The sequence below is a fragment of the Staurois parvus genome, unplaced genomic scaffold, assembly GCF_062004578.1.
Source record: "Staurois parvus isolate SC_StPar_1 unplaced genomic scaffold, SC_StPar_1.0 ptg000221l, whole genome shotgun sequence".
Classification (NCBI taxonomy): Eukaryota; Metazoa; Chordata; class Amphibia; order Anura; family Ranidae; genus Staurois; species Staurois parvus.
This window is the reverse complement of record NW_028318017.1, coordinates 1,463,907-1,489,872: the sequence shown is the minus strand read 5'-3', so window position 1 is coordinate 1,489,872 and position 25,966 is coordinate 1,463,907. Positions and strand designations below refer to the sequence as shown.

The 25,966-nt window shown below is 45.0% G+C and overlaps 2 protein-coding genes across 2 annotated transcripts in view; both read right to left on the bottom strand.

Annotated features, from left to right (window-relative positions):
* LOC149460737 (uncharacterized) overlaps nt 1–25,966 on the bottom strand; it is a 100,532-nt gene that overhangs the window by 39,171 nt on the left and 35,395 nt on the right. The gene's annotated exons all lie outside the window — the stretch shown is intronic.
* Nucleotides 1,107–24,408, bottom strand: LOC149460738 (uncharacterized). The gene is made up of 3 exons (XM_089679198.1): nt 24,328–24,408; nt 21,365–21,562; nt 1,107–1,503 (listed from the first exon to the last, which is right to left on the bottom strand). Exons 1-3 carry the CDS (start codon nt 24,406–24,408, stop codon nt 1,216–1,218), a joined length of 567 nt encoding a protein of 188 aa, XP_089535324.1. The 3' UTR covers nt 1,107–1,215.

Genomic DNA, 25,966 nt, shown 5'->3' with positions numbered 1-25,966 from the left:
AAAGCTCTTCACTGTTGGAAGGCCAGCCTGGTCCCACACAGTCTGAGGTTCCTCAGGATACGAGGAATCCGATGGTCCATCTACACTGGGTGGTGCCGGATGGACATTGGAGGGAGCCGGGTTTTCTCCTGGACTATACTGTGTGATGTCCTCATCTTCTACTTTCCAGTCTGGAGACAAAGTGAGACAATCCTCTGAGATTTTCCTCATCTCCCAGCCATGGACTAAAATACAAAGACAAAGAGGATTACTACACAGGAGCTGATTGGTTCCCCCAAACCAGGACTCCACCCACATCAGGCAGATTGGTCTCTGAGGAGCTTACAATTCCACCCTCAAGAGAACTAGGAAATGGCTCCTCTGATCTCCTACCAGGTCATTTCTTTATTCATGGACCTTAGTCAGTGAGGAAACAACCAGAACTGTCTTTTATAGGAGGGACAGTGATGAGGGGATTATAGGACGAGGGTCCCCACCCCCTCTATCACTCATCACCATCTTCCCAACACAAGAAGTACTGCACTTCCTTATTTAGTCATGAAGAACAGCGGGGCTGAGCCCCACCAGAGGTCAAAGAGTGAGGATGGGGGGAGAACAACCAAGATGAAGACCACCATCATTGGGGTATTGACTCCTCCCTCATTATCACTTTCTGTTTAAGGGTCCAAAGTTGGAGGATGTTATCACATTATTATCACCATGTAAAAGTCTGTGCTCCAATCACATCATCTGATATAAAATGTCCAGCTGGGAGGAAATGGGTGTAACAAAAGAGAATCCATATTATGTGTATATATAGCAGTGGGGGGAGGGGGGAGAGAAGAAGTCAGGACTATGTAATGTACAACATAGAGTATATAGTGCAGGGGTCAGGAGTATGGAATGTACAATATAAATTATACAGTGTAACGGTCAGGACTCATAATATTCAGCAATCAGTGGTGGCCTAGTTGTCCACATGAGACAAGCTGCAGAGGTCCCACACTGCTGCCTCCCATCTCCTGAGACTGAATCCATTGTTTCTATGTGTTTATCAGATGATGGGGGATCTAGGTGGATCCTCCGTACTGCTCTCTCCTTTACAATAAAGTCTCCTCTTACCCGGTGATGTGAGGGGCGGCTGATTGTCCATCATGACGTCCTTGTAGAGATCCTTGTGTCCTTCTAAATACTCCCACTCCTCCATGGAGAAATAGACAGTGACACCCTGACACCTTATAGGAACCTGACACACACAATGATACAGTCACCATCCAGACACATCCCTTGTCTGTTACTGGAGAATGTCCCAGAATTCCCGGCACTGCTCACCTCTCCTGTCAGCAGCTCCATCATCTTCTTGGTGACTTCTAGAATCTTCTGTGTCTTCTGCCTTGTAGGGATCAGGGATGGAGGTGGAGGGATGGTGATGGGATTCTGGATTCTCGAGGATCTTGTGGTCATACGATGAGATCTCCTTCTTGTGTCATTGTCGGTAGATTTCTTCATGACTCCTGTACAGTTCTGTGTGATACAAAGAGGTCTTACCTGTCCATAATGGACAACAAGAGGAAGTACTTGGTATAGCAGAGTCCAATGTTTGGTGAAAGGATTGGTGCAAAGCTGAAGGTTTTGGTTCTGTTAGTCATGATGCCATCAGGTGGTCTGACATTGAGCTGTACAATAGAGATGGTCTGCATCCCTCACACAAGGGCGCTCAGCTCCTTACTATGGAATTTAGGAGGTTTTTGGACATGCATTTAAACTGAGAAATGGGGGCAGAGATGTCATTGTTGAGGATCATTTCTGTCCCCAGCAGGCTGAAACAAATGTGAGGTTGGTGTTGCTCAGGACGGGGCTGATGGGGTCACTTCAGTTACAGTTTCGACTGGTAAAAATAAAGCAGTAGATGGCAGTGCTTGTCATGTCATTGCACTAATGCTCCCAGTTTAGGCAACAAGCTTTGTGAGCTGACAGCTCTTATGTCTAGGGACCACTTGGACCTTCTTGTAATTACAGAGACGTGGTTCAAGGATTCAGATGACTGGGAAGTAACTATACCAGGGTATACCAGGGCAGCACAGTGGCTAAATGGTTAGCACTTCTGCCTGGCAGTATTAGGGTCGTTGGTTCGAATCCCAGTCACGGCACCACCTGCCTGGAGTTTGCATGTTCTCCCTGTGCCTGTGTGGGTTTCCTCCGGGTACTCCGGTTTCCTCCCACACTCCAAAGACATGCTGGTAGGTTAATTGAATCCTGTCTCAATTGGCCCTAGTATGTGTATGTATGAATGTGAGTTAGGGCCCTTAGATTGCATGCTCCTTGAGGGTTAGGGACTGATGTGAATGTACAATATATATGTAAGATGATAAATTGATGGCGCTATAGAAGTACCTGAAATAAATAAATAATACACTATACAGGAAAGACAGAGTAGGGGGGAGGGGAGGTGGAGTTGTCATATATGTCAGAAATAGCATAAGGAGAACATTAATTCAAACAACAAATGAAATACTGCAAACCCTCTGGGTCTGCCTTCCAACCAGAGAGGGATCTTCCCTTAGAATTGGTGTCATATACAGACCCCCAGGACAGATTGAAGATTAGGATGACTTCTTGATTGATGAGATAACACAAATGGCAATGAAGGGGGAGGTTTTCATTATGGGTGACGTCACCATGCCTGACATTAACTGGAATTCTCAAACTGCTATTACAAGCAGGAGCAGAGATGTAAGGGAAGCACTGAATGGGGCTTCTCTAACACAGTAAAAAGTCCAACCCAAGGTGATCATATTCTAGACCTAGTACTGACAAATGGGGATCAACTGTCTAATGTTTGGATGGGAGAAAATTCTCGTGATCACCAATGTCTTTGGTTTGATATTAAATTAAAAACTGAGGGCGCATGCGCGGCCGGCTCCCGGATGGACGCTCTGCACTGAGAGCTCCGTCCACCCGCCAGAACTAACACCGCACACACCGGTCCAGGGAGACAATAACCCCACAGCTACATTCCTAAAGGGTGCCCACACCTCTCCAGACATCCCCCGCAGGAGAAAAACCCTGGGGCAGCCGGGGAAATTAACGCAATTCTTCCTGGCCGTCACGCCGGGAATCCAAGATGGCGCCGGCTGCAGCATCCAAGGAGACAGCAGGAGACCTGAGGGGGACTACATGGCCCAGCAAACAGATACCAGGCTGCGTCAATCGCTATATCCAGGGGACCCTTGTGAGTTGTCACCCCCATTGTCCCCCACAACTAGCAGCCAAGCCAAGTCTCGGCCACGACTGGACCATGACCTCGACCCCTCATACCAGGCCCTAAACTTCCCGCCTCAGCCACCTCACACAGCATTGCCTGACATAGATACGTTTCCTGCATCAGACCATCCGCTAACGGAAATTTCCATGAAAAATATGCTGACCTCACTGCAACAAGCCTTACATGACGACATTTCCGCTAAGTCAAATTACTAACGTAGTACAACGACAGGAACGCAGAATACGTCACATTGAAACTAACATGGGAGATATTATAACTGCACATAATGATTTCATTGATGCTCATGCGGATCACTCATCTGACATCGAACAAATCAACCTAAAATGAGCTGACTTGGAAGATCGATCACACCGTAACAACATTAAATTCAGAGGGATCCCTGAATCAGTTACTAGCGAGACGCTGTTACCTTACTTACATATATCAAACTCCTTATCCCATCACTTCCTGACCTGGAGCTGGCGATTGATCGAGCCCACCAGCTACCAAAGCCTTCATTTCTGTCAGCATCTATTCCAAGAGATGTATTGGCCCGCATACATTTCTACCACATTAAAGAAAAAATCATGACGGCGGCCAGGAATCCACCTCCGCTCCCGCCATCACACGCAAATCTCCGACTGTATGCGGATCTATCCAAAGCCACACTCCTCAACAGGAAAAAAATTATTCCCATTACCAAAGTCCTAAGAAACCACAGTATATCGTACCAATGGGGTTTCCCCACAAAGCTAACAGTGCGGCATCAAGGCAGGATCTTTACGATCAAAACCCTGGAAGCAGGCCTGGACCTACTCAAAGAATGAAGGTAGTTTTTTAGAGGTTGCAAAATAAATTACCGTATCACCCAATAGATGGCTTCCATTCAGTAGCCCAAAAAGGCATGCAGAAAAAAGGGGTTTGTGAAAAGGAATTCACAGAAAAGCGGCTACATAATGAACAGAATGTGATACTCAGAAAAATTTCCAAAAATTATACTTTATTACATATAAATATTTGACATATGGGCAGTCGCCCTGGTTTACCATCATCTCAGTATGAGACAATACACACAGACCTAAAACCATATAAAATGACACCAAGACCGGTCTGGATAAATGTGCTACAAAGACTATGACCACTGAAGTCTAAAGTGTTTGTAGCACTGGCACATAGGTTAACACTTCCTAAAGGAGGTGTATACAAAAATTATACCATAGGTATACAATGTCATATGCTATATACAGTTGCAAGAAAAAGTATGTGAACCCCTTGGGATTACGTAGAGTTTTGCATGAATTGGGCATAAAATGTGCTCTGAATGTCATCTAAGTCACAACAATAGAAGAACACAGTCTGCTGAACATAATACTACACAAACATTAGATGTTGCCATGGTTTAATTGCACATAACATGTAAACATTCACAGTGCAGGGAGGAAAAAGTATGTGAGGCCCTAGCTTAATGACTTCTCCCACAGCTAATTGGAGCCAGGAGTGAGCCAACCTTGACTCCAATCAGTTTGATGATATTGGATGTGTTGCTGACAGCTGTCCTGCCCTTAAAAAACACACACCTGTTTTGGGTTCACTGGTTTCAAGAAGCACTGTCTGATGTCAACCATGCCTCGCAGAAAAGAGCTCTCAGAAGACCTACGATCAAGAATTGTTGACTTGCATGAAGCTGGAAAGGGTTACAAAAGTATCTCCAAAAGCCTTGATGTTCATGTGTCCACGGTAAGACAGACTGTCTACAAATGGAGAAAGTTTAGCACTGTTGCTACTCTCCCTAGGCGTTGTCGTCCTGTAAAAATGACTGCAAGAGCACAGCGCAGAATGCTGCATGAGGTAAAGAAGAATCCCAGAGTGTCAGCTAAAGACCTACAGAAATCTCTGGCACATGCTAACATTTTTGTTGACACATCTACAATAAGGAAAACATTAAACAAGAATGGAGTACATGGGAGGACACCACGGAGGAAGACATTGCTGTCCAAAAAGAATATTGCAGCACGTTTGAAGTTTGCAAAAGAGCACCTGGATGTTCCACAGCACTACTGGAAAAATGTACTGTGGACAGATGAAACCAAGATTGAGTTGTTTGGGAAGAACACACAACACTATGTGTGGAGAAAAAAAGGCACAGCACACCAACATCAAAACCTCATCCCCACTGTAAAACATGGCGGAGGGAGCATCATGGTTTGGGGCTGCTTTGCTGCCTCAGGGCCTGGACAGATTGTTGTCATTGATGGGAAAATTAATTCCAGAGTTTACCAAGACATTTTGCAGGAAAACGTACAACCATCTGTCCGCCAACTGAAGCTCCGCAGAGGATGGGTGATGCAACAGGACAATGACATAAAGCATACAAGTAATTCAACAAAACAATGGCTGCAACAGCACAGAATACGCCTTCTGGAGTGGCCCAGTCAGAGTCCTGACCTCAACCCGATTGAAATGCTGTGGCATGACCTTAAGAGAGCGATTCTCACCAGACATCCCAAGAATATTGCTACACTGAAACAGTTTTGTGAAGAGGAGTGGTCCAAAATGACTCCAGATCGTTGTGCAGGTCTGATCTGCAACTACAGGAAACGTTTGGTTGAGGTTATTGCTGCCAAAAGGAGGGTCAACCAGTTATTAAGTCCAAAGGTTCATATACTTTTTCCTCCCTGCACTGTGAATGTTTACATGTTATGTGCAATTAAACCATGGCAACATCTAATGTTTGTGTAGTATTATGTTCAGCAGACTGTGTTCTTCTATTGTTGTGACTTAGATTACGTTCAGAGCACATTTTATGCCCAATTCATGCAAAACTCCACGTAATCCCAAGGGGTTCACATACTTTTTCTTGCAACTGTATATAGAGAGACATATGTCATAACCATGTAGGTTATATCCCATATAGGGAAATTTCCAAAAATTATACCAAGGGTATATAATGTCACATGCATGCAACACAGCGAGCACAATGTGCGTCAAAAGAGAGGCATAACCATAAGCCTATATTAGGCAATAGATGGATATCACATACAAAATGCAGTACAATCCTATGCCGGCACATATGGTTGGGGCCCATTTATCTGTAATAGAAGTGACTGGTTCTTAGGACTCTTAAATGAGAAAAAGCCCTGATTATTGCCTGGATGGAGAAATAGATGCAAATGGCAGAACACTGCTTAAGATGGTTTCTTCACCACAACATGTGGACTGCAAACCACTTTTTGTTGGAAACAAGATAAGGCCCAATGGATCTTCCGCCTGTTGAAATATACGTGGTATGCCTTGTTTCTTTATGTGAAGCACCATAATGTCCCCATCCTGTAGTAAGACAAACAATATGAGGAAAGTCACTGTAAGAGCTTTCACTCTATGGTAGACGTTATTGTCATATAGATCGCATGGGACCTTTTATCTAATGTCTTGTAACAATCCACTCACCACCTGTGCAATGGGTAGTAGGAAAGGAAAAGATGTCCTTCATAGGTACTGCCCTGTGGAACCAAGGAACCACCGCTTACATCAGCCGACATACCGCGGGTTCCGACCTCTCCATGGCGCCTGTGCTGCCTTAGCATAACTCATGGCATGTGAAAATGGCTACCTCCTTGTAGGTCGGCGTGCGTTCCACCTAGTGCGCATGACCGGAAGTGACGTATCTGACGTATGACGTCAACGCGTTTCGCCGATGGGCGTATCTCACTCAGCTTCGTCAGGACCAATGAGATTCCTGCATTTCAGCTTCCTATTTATAGTGGGTTAAGACCCACCCACTTATGTAAAAGGTGGAACGCACGCCGACCTACAAGGAGGTAGCCATTTTCACATGCCATGAGTTATGCTAAGGCAGCACAGGCGCCATGGAGAGGTCGGAACCCGCGGTATGTCGGCTGATGTAAGCGGTGGTTCCTTGGTTCCACAGGGCAGTACCTATGAAGGACATCTTTTCCTTTCCTACTACCCATTGCACAGGTGGTGAGTGGATTGTTACAAGACATTAGATAAAAGGTCCCATGCGATCTATATGACAATAACGTCTACCATAGAGTGAAAGCTCTTACAGTGACTTTCCTCATATTGTTTGTCTTACTACAGGATGGGGACATTATGGTGCTTCACATAAAGAAACAAGGCATACCACGTATATTTCAACAGGCGGAAGATCCATTGGGCCTTATCTTGTTTCCAACAAAAAGTGGTTTGCAGTCCACATGTTGTGGTGAAGAAACCATCTTAAGCAGTGTTCTGCCATTTGCATCTATTTCTCCATCCAGGCAATAATCAGGGCTTTTTCTCATTTAAGAGTCCTAAGAACCAGTCACTTCTATTACAGATAAATGGGCCCCAACCATATGTGCCGGCATAGGATTGTACTGCATTTTGTATGTGATATCCATCTATTGCCTAATATAGGCTTATGGTTATGCCTCTCTTTTGACGCACATTGTGCTCGCTGTGTTGCATGCATGTGACATTATATACCCTTGGTATAATTTTTGGAAATTTCCCTATATGGGATATAACCTACATGGTTATGACATATGTCTCTATATATATATAGCATATGACATTGTATACCTATGGTATAATTTTTGTATACACCTCCTTTAGGAAGTGTTAACCTATGTACCAGTGCTACAAAGACTTTAGACTTCAGCGGTCATAGTCTTTGCTGCACATCTATCCAGACCGGTCTTGGTGTGATTTTATATGGTTTTAGGTCTGTGTGTATTGTCTCATACTGAGGTGATGGTAAACCAGGGCGACTGCCCATATGTCAAATATTTATATGTAATAAAGTATAATTTTTGGAAATTTTTCTGAGTATCACATTCTGTTCATTATGTAGCCGCTTTTCTGTGAATTCCTTTTCACAAACCCCCTTTTTCTGGACCTACTCAAAGCCTGGAACATCCACAAGAAACTACACCTACCTCCATTCAACATATGGAGGCATCAGAACCATTAAAGCGGCATTCTCCATGCTCAGGAACACCTATACCTCTCCCCAGAGGCCTCTTTTCAACATACCACTTTCTGGCAATCGGCCTAAACCCGATGATACTTGTTCTACATCTTTATAGTTGGCATGACCCCTTCGGTGGTCAAAGCCCGTTCAAACCCCCCAGTTCTCAAGTAGCAATGAAAGCTACTTGGACTACTTGCATTTTCTGCAAGTGTTTTTTTATTGTTCTCTGTGTCCCTACCTCCCCCCTGCCACGGCACCGCTCCAGATACCCACTTATACCCCAAGATCTGAAAACCTTGCATATCTCTGGAATACTCACTCCAACTCTCTAATCTAGCCTAATCCATATTACAACAATAACACCACTTTCCATCTCAAAGAGACACCTACTGAACTACGATCCATTCAAACAACAACCCAACTAACAATATACCTGGAAAAAGAACTTACCTATGTTTAATATCACATCTCTTAATGTACGAGGCCTAAACCTCGAAATCCTACGAGGCCCGGAAATCCCAAGCCGACATACTTTTTATACAAGAATCCCACTTCGCTACAGAAAAACCCCCCAAAATATATCTCCACCGTTTCACCCACATATTTATGGCAACCAACATCAAGAAAAAGAATGGAGTTATTACTGCCATTAATGACTCTATTTCATTCCGCATCATTTCAAAAACAGCCAATCCACATGGATGCTACCACATCCTGGTATGCCAAATAAATGACATAACCTACACCTTAGTGAACGTCTACGGCCCAAACACTAAACAGATGCATTTCTACCACAAGCTTTACAAGGTCATTGCACACCACAAACAAGGCAGACTTATCATTGGTGGTGACTTTAACGTTATGAGCAACCCACTTCTAGATTCATCCTCCGGCCAAAGACCCACCAAACTTAACTTCAATCACTTCCTACATGACCATGATCTGTACGACATCTGGAGATGCCAACACGGCACTGAGAGAGACTATACATACTACTCCCCTCCTCATCTTTCATATTCGAGAATCGACTTTTTCGTTACTGACAAATGGACGCTACAACATGTAACGTCATCAAAACTTGGCACTATAACTTGGTCTGACCATGCTCCAATCAACATATCCTTAGACAACAATCGACGCTCGGCAATCCCGCCCATATGGAGACTAAATTCTGCAATCCTGAAAACTCCAGAGAATCAGAAACATCTACTAGAAGCCCACAATCTTTTCTTTGACATTAATTCCACCCCTGATATCTCTATTACTACACTTTGGTCAACATACAAAGCCTACATGAGAGGTATCCTCATACAACTAAACTCCCGTATCAACAGACAACGCTCCCAACAAATTGACCAATTACTGACTTCCATCCAATTAAACGAAGAGATCAACAAAAAAAATCCAAATCCCTCCACAACCACGGCCCTAAACCTAGATAGAAACAAATTACGCACCATCTTACTTCACAACTACGATATTAACCTTCAAAAAACGAAATCCAAATTCTACGCACTTGGTAACAAAGCAAACTCACTTTTAACTAAAACCATTAAACAAAAATGACTCAAAACCAAAATCCTCACAATCCAACACCCCACCACACACACCCCACTAACAAACCCGCAGGATATAGCCAATGCTTTCGCCTCTTATTACCAAACACTATATAATATAAAAGACGACCCAAATACAACCCAACCAACAAATTTATACATTGAGAATTTTCTAACTGACACGAACTTACCCCAAATTACCCAGTCTTAACTCGAATCTCTCTCCGAGCCGATCTCTCTCATGGAAATTGAAAAAAACATAAAAACCCTCCCCTTAAACAAATCGCCAGGGATTTACGGCTTTACAAACAAATTTTACAAAATATTTGTACCCAACCTTACGCCACATCTATCGGCGCTATACAACCATGTTGCCTCTAAAGGGGAATTTCCCCCCGACATGCTACAATCAATAATCACCACTATCCCGAAACCAGGCAAAGATCCCCAACTGGTCCAGAACTACAGACCGATCTCACTTCTCAACACAGACATAAAAATATACGCCAAAATAATCGCTCAAAGACTGCTCCCTCATCTACCTACACTGATCCACCCAGATCAGGTGGGATTTATATCTGGTAGGCAAGCCCCAGATGCTACTAGACGAATTATATCCCTTCTACACCATCTCAAATCTGATCAGCAACCCTCCCTCCTCCTATCGTTAGATGCGGAAAAAGCATTCGACAGAATACATTGGCAATTTATGACACTTACACTCCAAAAATTTGGAATAACAGATGCTATCGGCAATTCTATCCCTCTACTCCAATCCATCTGCCAAAGTCCTAACCAACGGCACACTCTCACAACCTTTCTCTATATCCAACGGAACCAGACAGGGTTGTCCACTATCCCCCATAATTTTCGCCTTATTGAATCATTAGCGTCCAACCTTAGAAATGACCCGAATTTCACGGGATTCACTCTTCTCCAAAAAGAACACAAAATTAGTCTCTTCGCAGACGACATTATCCTAATGGTCACAAATCCCTATAAGTCGCTCCAATCAATACGTACGCATATCCATAATTATACGGCAGTCTCATATTACAAACTCAACGAACCCAAATCATCTATATTAAATCTCTATACACCTACTGCAACCCAAAACCTTCTCTCTAAACACTTCCCGTTCACTTGGGAAACACATAGCATCCCTTATCTGGGGATCAAACTCACCGCTTCTACCAATCAGCTTTACACCAATAACTTCAAACCTGTTATGATCCGCCAAGTGGTGCCTCTGGCAGCCCACTGGACAGACCTACCCAAAGCGTGGAATCTAAGTCCCGGTCTGTGCTTTCACCAAGGCCCCTGATGGTGGGGATGGACTTGTAACAGACCAGGGCCAGGTCACGACCTCTGAGCAGGCCTACCAGTGGCAGAGGCAACCTCCGGGGATGTATAGGTACCGGGAGAGCCAGATGTGAGGAGGATGGCGGGACCTAGCAGGATGGGTCACGAGCAGCGGTACAGAATCGGCAAGCCAAGAGTAGTCAGGTCACACGCAGGGTCAGCAGGATAAGTCAGTCCGCAGATAGGTCAAACAAGCCGAGGATCAGGAGTGGAGAAGGCAGAGTAGTCAGGGCAATCTGAGTCAAATGCAGGAGAAGGCAGCGTAGTCAGGACAATCCGGATCAAAGCACAGGAGAAGGCAGCGTAGTCAGGGTCAAAATACAGGTACAGGAACTCAGGATCACAGATAGACCTTGCGGCGATTAGTGACAGTGCAGGGCATCTTTAAATATTGCGCCCTGCACTGTTATTGGCCGTCCAGGACGCGCCCCCGGGCTGTCATTGGCCGCCCGAGGCGCGCCCGCGGCTCCTACTGCGCATGCGCGGCGTCCTGTCATCTGTGGCCCGCCGGGACCTGGTGCTTGTGTCCCGGCGTGAGCCGTCGCCAGTGCGCGTGCTCCGGACGAGGAGACGCCGCGATCCCTGACAAAACCATTACTTGAAACTATCCCACAGGAGCTCAAAAACCTTCGCACATCCACTTTGTCAACACTAGGCAGAACAGCAACCTTAAAAATGTGCATACTACCCAAAATACTCTACATTTTCCGTACACTCCCTATCCCGGTTCCCTGTACCTTCTTCTCTAAACTGCAAGCAATACTAAACAAATTCTTATGGAACTCAAAGAGACCCAGATGTGCCACGAATCTCCTCATACGTCCACCCTCCAGGGGAGGAGCTGGACTCCCACATCTAAAATCGTATTATCAAGCTGTCCTATTAGACCAGCTTTTCTTCTGGTGGCACCCTACCACTGAGAAAACTTGGACCACTATGGAAACTTCCCTGTTTCTACCACACACAATAACAGACATGCTATTCATACCCCAAACAGCTCAACCTAAACCTCTACACAAACACCCCAGCATACAAGCCTCTTTAACTGCCTGGTTTGACTTTTTAACTTACAACCGGCTAAACAAAAACACCCTGCAAATCCCCACCCCACTGTCATCCCTACAGTCCATCATTCCTCACTTAAACCTAACACTATGGAAAGATTTTGGTATACTTCATATCCAGGACATCTATACTAAACACAAACTAGACTCTGTCAGGGATCGCCGCGGCGCTGGTCCCGGTGCAGGCGCAGTGCGCCGCCTTGTGCAGGGATGCCGGCACTAGGTCCGGGCCGGCCGTGGCATCCGAACTCGCGCATGCGCACTAGAAGCCGCGGGCGCACGCCTGGCACCAATGACAGCGCAGGGCGCGATATTTAACCATGGCCGTTTGGCGGCTTCAAAAGTGCTTTGACATTCCGGGTGCACACCATTTGGTGTGCTCCCGCAGTTTGCGCTAATGCAAAGCCATGCAGCGGCGCGATCTGTCACCGGCCGTATACCTCGGACACGGCCGATGACAGATCTGAGTACCGGCCCCCGTTGCTGGTACCATGTGACCTGCTGTAAACAATCACAGCAGGTCACATGACAGTTGTATACAATGGATAGCTTCATTCATGCCATCCATTGTATACTAGTGTCTAGCTGTGAATGGTCACAGCTAATCACATGCACATGTCATGTGATTAGCTGTGGCCAAATCACAGCTAAGCACAAAAAAAACAAAAAAACCTGAATGAATCGATGTCATTCAGGTAAATGCTTGCTTATAGCAAAGTAATTCTTTGCTATAAGCAAATTGTGTAAAAAAAAAAAAAAAAATACTGATCACTTCCCCAAAGTAGTACAGTGTTACTATGGTAACATTGTACTATTTTGGTCATAGTAAAATATGAAAAAAAAATCTTAAAAAAAAAAAATTAAAAAAAATGTAATAAAAAATTAAAAATAATAAAAAAATTAAAAAAAAATATATATATTTTTTTTTTTCATACTGTCACCAGTCAGTGTCCCTGATCACCGCCATGCCAGTTATATGATGACGCTGTACTGCACTGGTGACAGTATGTAAAAAAAAAAATAGTGAAAATAATTTTTTTAATTTTTTAATTTTCCGAAAAATTATGACAAAAAAATACAACTTCAAAAAACTCGCCATGCCTCTTATGAAGTACGTCGGACTGTCTACTCTGCAAAAAGGGGTCATTTGGGGGATATCTGTACTGTCCTGACATTTGGGGGATATCTGTACTGTCCTGACATTTGGGGGATATCTGTACTGTTCTGACATTTGGGGGATATCTGTCCTGTCCTGACATTTGGGGGATATCTGTCCTGTCCTGACATTTGGGGGATATCTGTACTGTCCTGACATTTGGGGGATATCTGTACTGTCCTGACATTTGGGGATATCTGTACTATTCTGACATTCTTGGACCTCAAGAAATTAGATTGGCTGGCAGTACTTCAGGATTGATCAATATTCAGATCTATACCATAGTTTGTAAACTCTATAACTTTCCTACAAACTAAAAAATACATCCTAATTTGGCTTTTTTTCACCAAAGACATGTAGCAGAATACATCTCGGCCTAAATTTATGAAGAACAATTATTTATTTGTAAACTTTTATAACAGAAACAAAAAAAAAAACGTGTTTTTTTTTCAAAATTTTTGGTCTTTTTTTGTTAATTTAGCAAAAAATAAAAACCCCAGCGGTGATTAAATACCACCAAAAGAAAGCTCTAGTTGTGTGAAGAAAATGATAAAATTTTAGTTTGGGTACAATGTTGTATGACCGCGCAATTGTCATTCAAAGTGTGAGAGCGCTGAAACCTGAAAAATGGCCTGGGCAGGAAGGGGGAAAATTGCACGGTATTGAAATGGTTAAACCGCCCTGAACTGTCACTGAGTGCCGTCTGGTCTTTTCTGAATCCCTGAACCTGTGTACCTGTATCCGGATTATTGCGGACCCGGATTGTCCTTGACCACGCTGTATTCTCCTGCTCTGACCCCTGGCTTGCCTGACCTCTCTCCTGGATGCCCCCTATTGGATCTGACCTTCTGTTGCTGACCTGGCGTGTGACCCGACTAATCTCTGCCCGCTGCTTTGTACCGCACCGTCCCCATGGCTACCGACCTGGCTTGTCTGACCTCGCACATGCTCAGCCATCCATCCATCCCATCGGGGTCACCCGACCTCCTCATATCAGGCTCTCCCCTGTGGGAGCCCATGGCGGATACCCCTATCACTGGTGGGTGTACTCAGTAGTCAAGAATGGGTCTCGGAGCGCTCCAAGTCCATCCCCACCATCATGGGCCCTGGTGAACAAGTGCTCTGGGGCTTAGATTCCGTGCTCTGGGGGCACCTGACCAGTGGAGTGCTAGTGGTACCGCCAGGCAGTCCGTTACAGACTCCTTCCCTACTATCCAAAAGAAATCCCACCTCCCAAAAAACAATTTACATACATGCGAATAGCCCACGCACTACATAAAACGAATTTACCACTCGAAGTAAAAATCCCTGTAACTGCACACCAATTCTTTCATAAGTCAAACCCCCCAAAGAAAGGAATCTCAACTTTCTACACAATTATAATTGGAACACTATTCACCACATATAATATTTCCATAACCAACTGGGAGAAAAATCTTCTCCAATCAATAACTCCACACACCTGGGAAAAAGCATTCACCATTACCTTCAAAGCCTCGAAATGCAGCTCCCACTGGGAAACATACCTGAAAATCCTCCATCAATGGTACCCAACTTCTGCTAAATTATCCTTATACTACCCCCAACATTCACAAGCCTGTTGGAGACACTGCGGAGAAACAGGGTCACTTCTTCACCTAATCTGGGCATGCAAGTCCCTCAAATCCTATTGGAACAAGGTTTTCAGATAATTTCCTCAATCACAGAAACACAGATAACCCCAAACCCAGCACTAGCTCTCCTTCACATCGGAATTGATAAATACCCCATAAACTCACTGTCAGGGCTCCAGGGTATGACCAGAGGTATGTGACTGACGCAGGGAAACGCAGGCTTCAGATAAGTTATAAACAATATAATTTATTAAAGACTAACAATACAAACACAAACGCAGTGCAATACTAAACATAACACAGTGCAAACGAACCAAACCAAACCACCCACAGATAACAATATATACAATGCAAGCGTTGTCAGGCAGGCCGGGTCAATAACAATCGGGCAGGTAGGTACAGGGGGTCAGGCAGAGAATGGTCGGGGGTCACAAGCCAGGGATAAAACAGGAGAAGTCAGCAGAGGTCCGGATCAGGCAGGGTCAGCAACGAATCAGACAGGAACAGGAACAGGGATGCAGGAACAAGATACAGGGCCCAGGAAAAACACACACCAAGGCAGAGACTGCAGGTCTGGCCATCCCTTAAATACACCTGCATAATCAACTTCAGGTGTTTGGCTGGCTGCAGGGTTGAGTCTCTGATTGCTGGGAGCACCCGCTGGCCAGCCCTGGTACTGCAGCCCACAAGGCAGGTGAGTCCCACCATTACTGGCAAGTCCATTCCTGACACTCACGCATCATCATTATCCACACTCTAGCAGCCGCAAAAATTAATATTACCAAATTATGGTGATCCACCTCCACTCCCCTTCTGTCAGGGATCGCCGCGGTGCTGGTCCCGGCGCAGGTGCAGTGCGCCGCCCTGCACGGGGATGCGGGCGCTAGGTCCAGGCCGGCCGCGGCGAGGAGCTCGCGCATGCGCACTAGGGTCCACGGGCGCGCCTGGCAGCAATGACAGCGCAGGGCGCAATATTTAAATCCCCCTGAGCTGTCACTGGTTGCCGTTTGGTCTTTCCTGTTTCCTGATCTGTGTACCTGTGTTCTGATGGTTGCTGACCCGGATTGCTCCTGACATTGCTGTGCTCTCCTGTCCTGACCCTTGGCTTGCCTGACCTCTCTCCTGGATGCCCCCTGTTGGTTCTGATTTACTGTTGCTGACCTGGCGTGTGACCCGACTATTCTCTGCCCGCTGTTTTGTACCTCGCAGACCCCACGGCTCCCGACTCGGCTCGTTTGACCCGGCACCTGCTCAGCCATCCATCCATCCATCCCGTCGTGATCTCCCGACCTCCTCATAACAGGCTCTTACTCTGCGGGAGCCCTTGGCGGACGCCTCTACCATTGGTGAGTGTGCCCAGTAGTCGCGACCTGGTCTCGGTGCACTCCAAGTCCATCCCCACCATCAGGGGCCCTGGTGAACAAGTGCCCCGGGACTTAGATTCCGCACTCTGGAAGCACCTGACCAGTGGAGTGCTAGAGGTACCGCCAGGCGGTCCCTTACACCTTCTGTCATGCCTCATATCCGACCTTAATCTCCAATGTGAGATGGAAAGAAGAATAGCCCTTCACAACTCCTCCTACCACAAATTTACGATTCAATGGTCTCGATGGTTAAAAAATCCCAATTGCTCAATACATTGATGGTTAATAGATACCGCTATAACATCCCCTTGCCCCACTGAAATGGTGCCTCCCCCCCCCCCCTTCCCTGTGTTCTCTCCCTACCTACATCTTACTAGTTCACCACCATGGTTCACAATACACCGAGCATACCTCTCATGTATATAAGACGAGGACCCCTAGGTCCCCGGCCAAATGGGGATCTTTCATCTTTTCCTTCTCATACAATGGTCTTTCCAAATGTGAACCTTCTCATGCTGATGTTCGTATACCCTCATTTGTATGTTAAAATTCTTCAATAAAAATATTTGAATATAAATTAAGAACTGAAAAATCAAAAACAAAATATTTAGATTCTAAAAGACAAATTTTGGTGAAATGGGCAAATTTCTAAAAAATGAGTTGAAAGGTTGGAGTAAAAGGACCGGAGTAAGTAATCAGTGAGCACTGTTAGAGTCTACCATCCTGGAGGCAACTAGATTATATGTCAGGCAAGTTAGTAAGAATAAACAGAAGAGAAAACCAATATGGTTCACTAAAGAGAGAAGTAGGATAGTAAAGGAAAATAAATCATCATATAGGAGATTCAAGGAAACAGGAGGTGGAGGTGATAGAGAAGAGTATAAAAATATACAAAAGGAGGCCAAACACATTATCAGCGCTGCCAAAGCACAGAAAGAGGAGGAAATTACTAAATCTATGAAGAAAGGAGATAAAACATTTTTAGGTACATTAGTGATAGAAAAAATACGATGGGTTCACTAAAATGAAAACTGGGCACAACACCTATGTTGGGGGAGACCTGGATGTAGCAAACCACTTAAACAATGACTTTTGTTCAGTCTTCTCAGAAATAAATTATACTAACAATAATGCATTGGGAAATCATATTGGTTCCAGTAATGATGGATCACTTTTAGGATTTCTGGAGACAGAAGCAGCAGAGGAACTGGCTCGGTTAAAGATTAATAAATCAATGGGCCCTGATGGATCATCCCAGAGATCTGAGAACTTCGAGGTCTAGTTGTTGGACCAGTAACTGATCTTTTTAATCAATCTCTTCTAACAGGAGAAGTTCCCCATGACTGGCGGACAGCTAATATTGTACTGATCCACAAGAAGGGCAGCAAGGTAGAAGCCGGCAATTACAGACCAGTGAGTCTAACATCGGTGGTAGTCATGTTAATGGAATCACTCCTGAAAGGAAGGATCATTGATCATCTAAAAAACACACAACTTGCTGGATCCAAAGCAGCATGGCTTTACTGAGGGCAGACCATGCCAGACTCATCTATATCACCAATGTTGTGGACCAGGGTGGTGCTGTGGACATAGAATATCTTGATTTCAGCAAGGCATGTGATACAGTTCCACATAACGATCTAATACAGAAGTTGGACAAGCTAGGACTTAGCCCTTGGGTGGTTCAGTGGATGTGCAGCTGGCTAAAGGAGAGATACCAGAGTGTGGTTGTAAATGGGGTTCACTCAGAACAGAGAGCAGTCACTAGTGGTGTACCCCAAGGTTCTGTACTGGGAGCTGTTCTATGTAATCTATATGTAAGGGATAGAACTAAAGGGTTGTTGGGTAAGGGGATGTCTCTGCTGATGACACAAAGGTGTGTAATAGGGAGGATATCCCTGGAGGTGTCTGTAACATGGAACAGGATTTGGCATTGCTGGGAGATTGGTAAAAAAAAAGTGAAAATTTCAGTTCAATGTTTCTAAATGCAACATAATGCACCTAGGGAAGAAGAATCCATCAAGAGTGAACACCATCAGGGGTACAGTGTTGGCCAGCACTACAGAGGAAAAGGACTTGGAGGTACTTATTTCAGATGATTGCAAAATGAGCAAACAGTGGGGAAAGCGAATAGAATTCTAGAATGCATAACTAGAGGGGTCCATAAAGGAGGAAGGAGGTCCAGATTCCTCTATATTATTATACAGGACTTATATAGCGCCAACAGTTTGCTCAGCGCTTTATATTGTGGAGGGAGACAGTACAGTAACAATTCAGTTCAATACAAGAGGGATTAGAGGGCCCTGCTCCTTGGAGCTTACAATCTAAGAGGGAGGGGATAGTGGTACAAGAGGTAATTAGCTGTGGGGGAGGGAGTGGTAGGAAGAGTAGTGGATTCCAGTATTAGCTGGGGTCAGGGTAGGCTACCCTGAAGAGATGAGTTTTCAGAGTGCACTTAAAGGTGAGCAGAGTAGGTGATAGCCTGATAGCTTGGGGTAGGGAGTTCCAGAGGATGGGTGAAGCCCTTGAGAAATCCTGGAGACGAGCATGGGAGGAGGGATAGATTTTTATACCACTAGGGGGGTCACCGGCGGGAGGAAGGAGGTCCCAATTCCTCTATATAGATCTTTATATTACTAGAGGGGTCGCTAAATGGAGGAAGGAGGTCCTGATTCCTCTATATAGATCTTTATATCACTAGAGGGGTCACCAGCAGGAGGAAGGAGGTCCCAATTCCTCTATATAGATCTTTATATTACTAGAGGGGTCGCCAAATGGAGGAAGGAGGTAATGATTCCTCTATATAGATCTTTATATCACTAGAGGGGTCACCGGCAGGAGGAAGGAGGTCCCGATTCCTTCTATATAGATCTTTATATCACTAGAGGGATCACCGGCAGGAGGTCTCAATTCCTTTATATAGATTTTTATATCACTAGAGGGGTCACCGGCAGGAGGAAGGAGGTCCTGATTCTTCTATATAGATCTTTATATCACTAGAGGGGTCACCGGCAGGTCCTAATTCCTCTATATACAGTAGATCTTTAGTTGGACCTCATGTAGAATACTGTGTCCAGCTCTGGAGACCTCACTTACATAAAGATATTGATAAGATAGAATCAGTCCAGAGATGGGGAACAAATATGGTGAAAGGTCTGGGGGCATGAAACATATCAGGAGAGACTTCAGGAACGTAACATGTCCAGTCTGGAGGAAAGAAGGGAAAGGGGAGACATGACTGAAACCTTTAAATACAACAAGAGAGTGAAGAAGGTTCAGGAGGGCAGGATTTTCAACATGAAACCAAAATGAAGAACACGAGGACATGACCTCCAACTAACTGGAGGAAAGTTCACAACTAATCTCAGAAAGAATTATTTTACTGAAAGAGTAGTTGATGCTTGGAGTGAACTTCCAGCAGAGGTAGTGAGCCAGTCACCAGTAAATAGCTTCAAACAAACATAGATCTATACTCAGACAAAAAACAAACAAAAAAAAACAAACAAAAAAACCAAGTCCAAAACATATCGGGACTATAGATCAAATGTGCTTTATTATCAACCTGAAATCCAACCAGCTCTCCTCTGCAAGTACCTTATTGACTCCTCCTCCCATTCCCCATCAGGAATCCATGTCCCTGAGGAAGTCATATGATTCATGATGTAATGTGAAGGATGGAAGTGTGGTGACATCATTTCCGGTCAGACGGTGGCCGCCATCTTGGTACACCTGTCCCTGTGTATGTTATTACCAATGCTTGTATGGGTCTGCTGGCCTGATTTTGAGTATTCTATACCCGGTTTTTATACATTAAACATGGACGTATCACACTATGAGATGTCCTTTCATTTTTTTTTGAACATGGATTTCCGATGAGGAATTGGAGAAGGAGCCAGTAAAGTACTTACAGAGGAGAGCTGGTTGGATTTCGGGTTGATATTAAAGCACATTTTACATATATTCTGAGATGAAAATGGGAGGGGAGCGTGCACGCTCGCTGGTGGAGGATTCTTCCAAGTCACATGTGGAATATCTGCTGATTTGAAGATTTTTCTGCATTACAGATCTTGATTTTTCCTGCATTTACGGACATTTATTCACAAACTGTCATTGTGTTGAGGGCTCAGCCGGGTGTTTAATGGAATATTATTATCTTTATATTTTGTGTGCTTTGTTATATATATTATTATTTATGCCTTGATATATATTACTCAGACTATCTATTTGCACATTTGTTGAAGTTGCACTCATTGGTTTGTTCACATTTGGTGTTGCCTAGCAGGACGTCCATTGTTTTTGGATCTTTTCCTTCCCTTGTGTTTGGTGGTTCTCTAGGTATGCACTTCTATCACCTTAGATAGGGGCTCTGTCAGGTGTTTACTTTATGGTTAGCTTTAGTGAGTAGCGCAGCACTATTTATCTCTCCATTTATTTTGTAGTGTTGTGGGAACGCAGTTTGGTGTTTGCAGACACTCTTAGGCTACGTTCACACTAGCCTTGTGTGCAGGCGGCAGAGAGGCGTTTGGGAAGCGTTTTTACCGCTTCCCAAACGCCTCTGCCAATTCTGCACATTACAGCACATGGTGCTGTTCTAACGGGAGCATTTGCGTCGCGTCGCGGCAAAACGGACGCCTCTGGACGAGTCAGGAGGCTTTGAAGCCTCCTATTCTCGTCTATGGTGCCGCTCCGCAAACGCCCGGCCGGCGTTTGCGGTGCGGTTGCGACGCGGTTGCGGGGCGTTTGCGGAGCGGTAACACCACTCAAACTGCATTATAGGCGTTTGTGGGGCGTTATTAACGCTCGGCAAACGCCTAGCAACCGCCGCTAAACCGCGCATGCGGCGTTTGCGGAGCGTTTGCCGAGCGTTAAAAAACGCTCCGCAAACGCCGGACCAACGCTTGCCAAACGCTATAGGGGCGTTTGGCAAGCGTTGGCAAAACAGCCTAGTGTGAACGAGCCCTTAGTTCATCATATTAGGTTTGGCAGCACAAGAGGATTTTTTCTTTATTTAACCCCTTCATTACACTCACCTCTCCAGTCAGCAGGCTGAGGATCTCCAGGGTGAGCTTCAATATCGTCTCATTCTGGGGAAATTCCTTCCTTACAATCTTCCTGAAAGTCTGCTGATCATCCATCATGACGTCCTTGTAGAGGTCCTTGTGTCCTTCTAAATACTCCCACTCCTCCATGGAGAAATAGACAGTGACACCCTGACACCTTATAGGAACCTGACACACACAATGATACAGTCACCATCCAGACACATCCCTTGTCTGTTACTGGAGAATGTCCCAGAATTCCCGGCACCGCTCACCTCTCCTGTCAGCAGCTCCATCATCTTCTTGGTGACTTCTAGAATCTCCTGCATGTTGTGTCTCTCAGGGTTTAGGGAGTCACATGGAGGCACTGTGATGGTCATATGATCACCTGACTTCAGAAGAGGAAATCTCTGTATTGAGGAACCAATAGGAATATCATGTTAGAATCCCAGAATCCTCCTCACCTCTCCGGTCAGGTCTGTGTTTTATTAATAGAGATAAGAGTGATGTCATGTGACCTCCCAGAATCCTCCTCACCTCTCCGGTCAGGTCTGTGTTTTATTAACAGAGATAAGAGTGATGTCATGTGACCTCCCAGAATCCTCCTCACCTCTCCGGTCAGGTCTGTGTTTTATGAATAGAGATAAGAGTAATGTCATGTGACCTCCCAGAATCCTCCTCACCTCTCCGGTCAGGTCTGTGTTTTATTAATAGAGATAAGAGTGATGTCATGTGACCTCCCAGAATCCTCCTCACCTCTCCGGTCAGCAGGTAGATGATCTCCAGGGTGAGGTTTAGTATCCTCTCAGTCATGTGACTCCGGTCCTCCTCCATCCTCATTGGTGCCATCATGTGATCTATACAGGTCTCCTTGTAGACGGATAACTTTGGGAAATGAAAGTAAGAATGATTTGGATGGTATTGGTCACACAATAATAGGATGTGGATGTGAGGGGGGAATAGGAGGGTTGCTGGACATTTTAGTATTTGCTACATCTTGGAGGTCCCAGGACCTGCTTGACCTGCAGTTTCAGAAATCCCCTTTTCTCTGTTGGGTTTGTTTGGTCTCTGAACTGGTTTTTATGAGTTTTAGATCTGCAGACAAGGAATGATAAATACGATCCTTCCTATGACTTGTTTGCTCTGAGGCAGTGCTGTGAGGTCAATGGCGGGTCATCATGATGTCTAGGAAGGGGAACTTGCTGACTTTTGGCCAGTGTTGCTGATTTTAATAGCTAGAACTCTGACTGCAGTACTTCAATCTCCGGCAGACTGCTGACTGACAGGAGTGATGTCACTGTCACTCTCTGCAATAAGAGAAGGGATTGGATTGGATAGCAGGAGGATGCTACTGGTGTAGTAGAGAGCTGTGGGGGAGGAGTTTGTTTTCTTCCCTCCAATGATAGCCCATCGTGGGTAGGAGGAGAACAACATAATGGAGGGGTTAGTTCTCTTCATTGCCAAGTATACTGTAATATCCAGAACATTGTACAGAGTGGTGGTGGGTTCCTGGGGCTCTGAATTCCAGCACCGGGCACTGCCAGAGCCTGTGTTATGGGAAGGTATTGGAGTGTCTCCTGAAGATGCATAGCACTGACCCCTGACTACCTTTTAGTCAATAATGCACCAACAGACCTCCTCTAAGAACAAGTGCCCACCAAGGGGAGAAGCATTGCCCTCCTTCATTCCACTTGGTATACTGGAAAATAATATATGACCGGTGAAATGGTAAGAAGGTGAAGGTTGCCTTCCTTTCCTGGTAGGAGTTCAGTAAGGAGGTCTGGAAAGTAAATGCAGGTAAGAGGACAATCAGAGACCAAGAGTCCCCCTCCCTACCTCAGAGTCCCCCTGAGCCTGACAAACATTTCTTTCCTCAGAGCCCTGCTCCCCGCCAACCCTATCCACCCAGATGCCTTCAGCTACTCTACCCCCTCAAAGCGCTTGAGCTCCACTACCCCTTAGGGGACCTAAAGTCTCTCATCCTCAGTAACCCTCAGTAACTCATCCTCAGTAACCCATGAGAGACCCCTCAGCTCCTCTACTTCCCTCAGAACCCTCAGTATTTCCCTCCCTCTGACACCAATGATGGAACATATTCTTCATGGCCGGCTGGGGAATGTTTTCTTCCTCCTGAGCAGCAATGTAAGGGGCTCTATGCTCCATACTCCTGACCCCGGCACTCCATCATTGTGTTGGCTGCATAGTGTAATGATTGCCCATTGGCTGCCTGTGTAGTGTCATCATTGCCCTTTGTAGGCCATGTATGGTCAGGATGGTCCTTGTCTTGTCTATTTATTGTCAGTGCTGTTTGTTTAGAGGACCATATTACTAGAATTTATCTCCACAATGAGGAGAATGTTCCGGCCCCGGAAGTGGGGGAATGTTCTGCCCCTGAAGGGGTTCATCTGGGTTCCCACACTATATATGTGTGTATCATCATCTGCTGGAGATAAAAGATGTCACAGTGACTATGGAGGAAGAGGACGGACATGACTATGGAGGAAGAGGACAGACGTGACTATGGAGGAAGAGGACGGACGTGACTATGGAGGAAGAGGACGGACGTGACTATGGAGGAAGAGGACGGACGTGACTATGGAGGAAGAGAACGGAGGTGACTATGGAGGAAGAGGACGGAGGTGACTATGGAGGAAGAGGACGGAGGTGACTATGGAGGAAGAGGACGGACGTGACTATGGAGGAAGAGGACGGACGTGACTATGGAGGAAGAGGACGGACGTGACTATGGAGGAAGAGGACGGACGTGACTATGGAGGAAGAGGACGGACGTGACTATGGAGGAAGAGGATGAACGTGACTATGGAGGAAGAGGATGAACGTGACTATGGAGGAAAAGAATGGACATAACTATGGAGGAAGAGGACGGAAATGACTATGGAGGAAGAGGACGGACATGACAGTAGGGTTACTGGGTGTAAATAACATCTTATTACCTCCTCTGCTGCCACATCCACCAGTCTCTGATCTGCTTTCTCCAAACTCACCTCTCCGAATGTCCTGTCTTTACCTGACATCACTTCCTGTCTGTACCTGACATCACTTCCTGTCTGTATTCCATAGAGAAGTCCTGTCTGGGGAGAAATGAGATCACCATCTTGTGGAGTTCAGAGGAACTGCAGCCCGAGAAACGTCCCCTAATAACTATTCCAGCATTGTATCTACCTTACAGGGATACCAGGAAAGTGCCAAAATAACTAAAAAAAGTAAGAAACAATAAACCTAACTCTTATGCAACCAACTGTTTAAAAAATATATTTTACTACAGATAGAAAAGTCTTAAAGACACAGAACACAAGATAAAAACAAAGGTATACATAATAAAACAGAAACCTCTAAAACAGACCTTTTTGGGTAAAAAAATGCAAAAGTAAATCCTAAAGTATAAAAATATCTATCAATCCACTGATAATGAAGATGTTAGACATAAATGACAAGGATGTAATGGTCACAGAGGAATGGTGGTGGAGATCTCTCAAGGTAAGAACACTTCCTTGAATGGTTCTATAAATAAAGAATGAATCCTGGAGGGAATAAAGCTGTAAAGCAATAAATAATATATAAACTGGGCCATCCACTTCATCCATAAAGACATTGTGATTGAAGATCTTCTAGATCACATAGAAGGAGGACTCATCCATGATTTCATACATTTGTTTGGAAGGATAGAACAATCCTCAGAAGGGAACATGTAGGATGACAGGAAAGGCTCCTGACTGGTGAGATCCTCCAAACATAATGATGACATCCATGAACTGGAGCAAGCTCGTTGGGGTGATAAAGCCAATCTGGAAACACTGTGTAGACGTTCTCCAAGAACTCAGCACACTCCAGGTGTGGAGAAAGTCTCCAGGTGGGTTTAGCCTGTCATTTATCATAGGTAGAAATGTCCACACATGGACTTCCACAGGGACCCCTGAGACTACATATAGAACCTGTACAGTGTCCCCTGTAATGAATTGCTTCCCACCGGCCTATAGAAGAATGACAGCTGAGCGGGATCTCTCCCATCCTGGGTGGACATCATATGAAGTCCTCCAAGTCTAGTGGCTCTGTTGTATCCTGATATGTCACCTGCTGTGTCCGCCAGATGACAGATCATTGTATTAGGCCAGCCCAGTACCATGTGATTGCTATGACCAATCACAGTGATCACATGACAGCTGTACACAATGAATGGCTTTCATTCATAGCCATTCATTGTGTACTATTGTGATGATCTCTGTGATTTGTCTCTGCCTCACTACCTCTACTGGAAATGTATTCCAAGCATCAACTACTCTTTCAGTAAAATAATACTTTCTGAGATTAGTTGTGAACTTTCCTCCAGTTAGTTGGAGGTCATGTCCCGTCTTCTTCATTTTGGTTTCATATTGAAAATCCTGCCCTCCTGAACCTTATTCACTCCCTTGTTGTAGTTAAGGCTTCAGTCATGTCTCCCCTTTCCCTTCTCTCCTCTGGACTGGACATGTTACGTTTCTGAAGTCTCTCCTGATATCAGTATTTTTATTCCCCGTCTCTTGACGCGTTCTATCTTATCAATACTTTTATGTGAGGTCTCCAGATCTCAACAGT

Excerpts from the sequence above, each read along its gene's own strand:
- LOC149460738 (XM_089679198.1), bottom strand. The coding sequence starts at position 24,408 with ATGTCAGGTAAAGACAGGACATTCGGAGAGGTGAGTTTGGAGAAAGCA. Across the intron at positions 21,563-24,327 it reads TGGATGTGGCAGCAGAGGAG|GTTCCTATAAGGTGTCAGGG; the intron begins GTAATAAGATGT and ends TGTGTGTGTCAG. Across the intron at positions 1,504-21,364 it reads TCAGCCTGCTGACTGGAGAG|AACTGTACAGGAGTCATGAA; the intron begins GTGAGTGTAATG and ends TGTATCACACAG.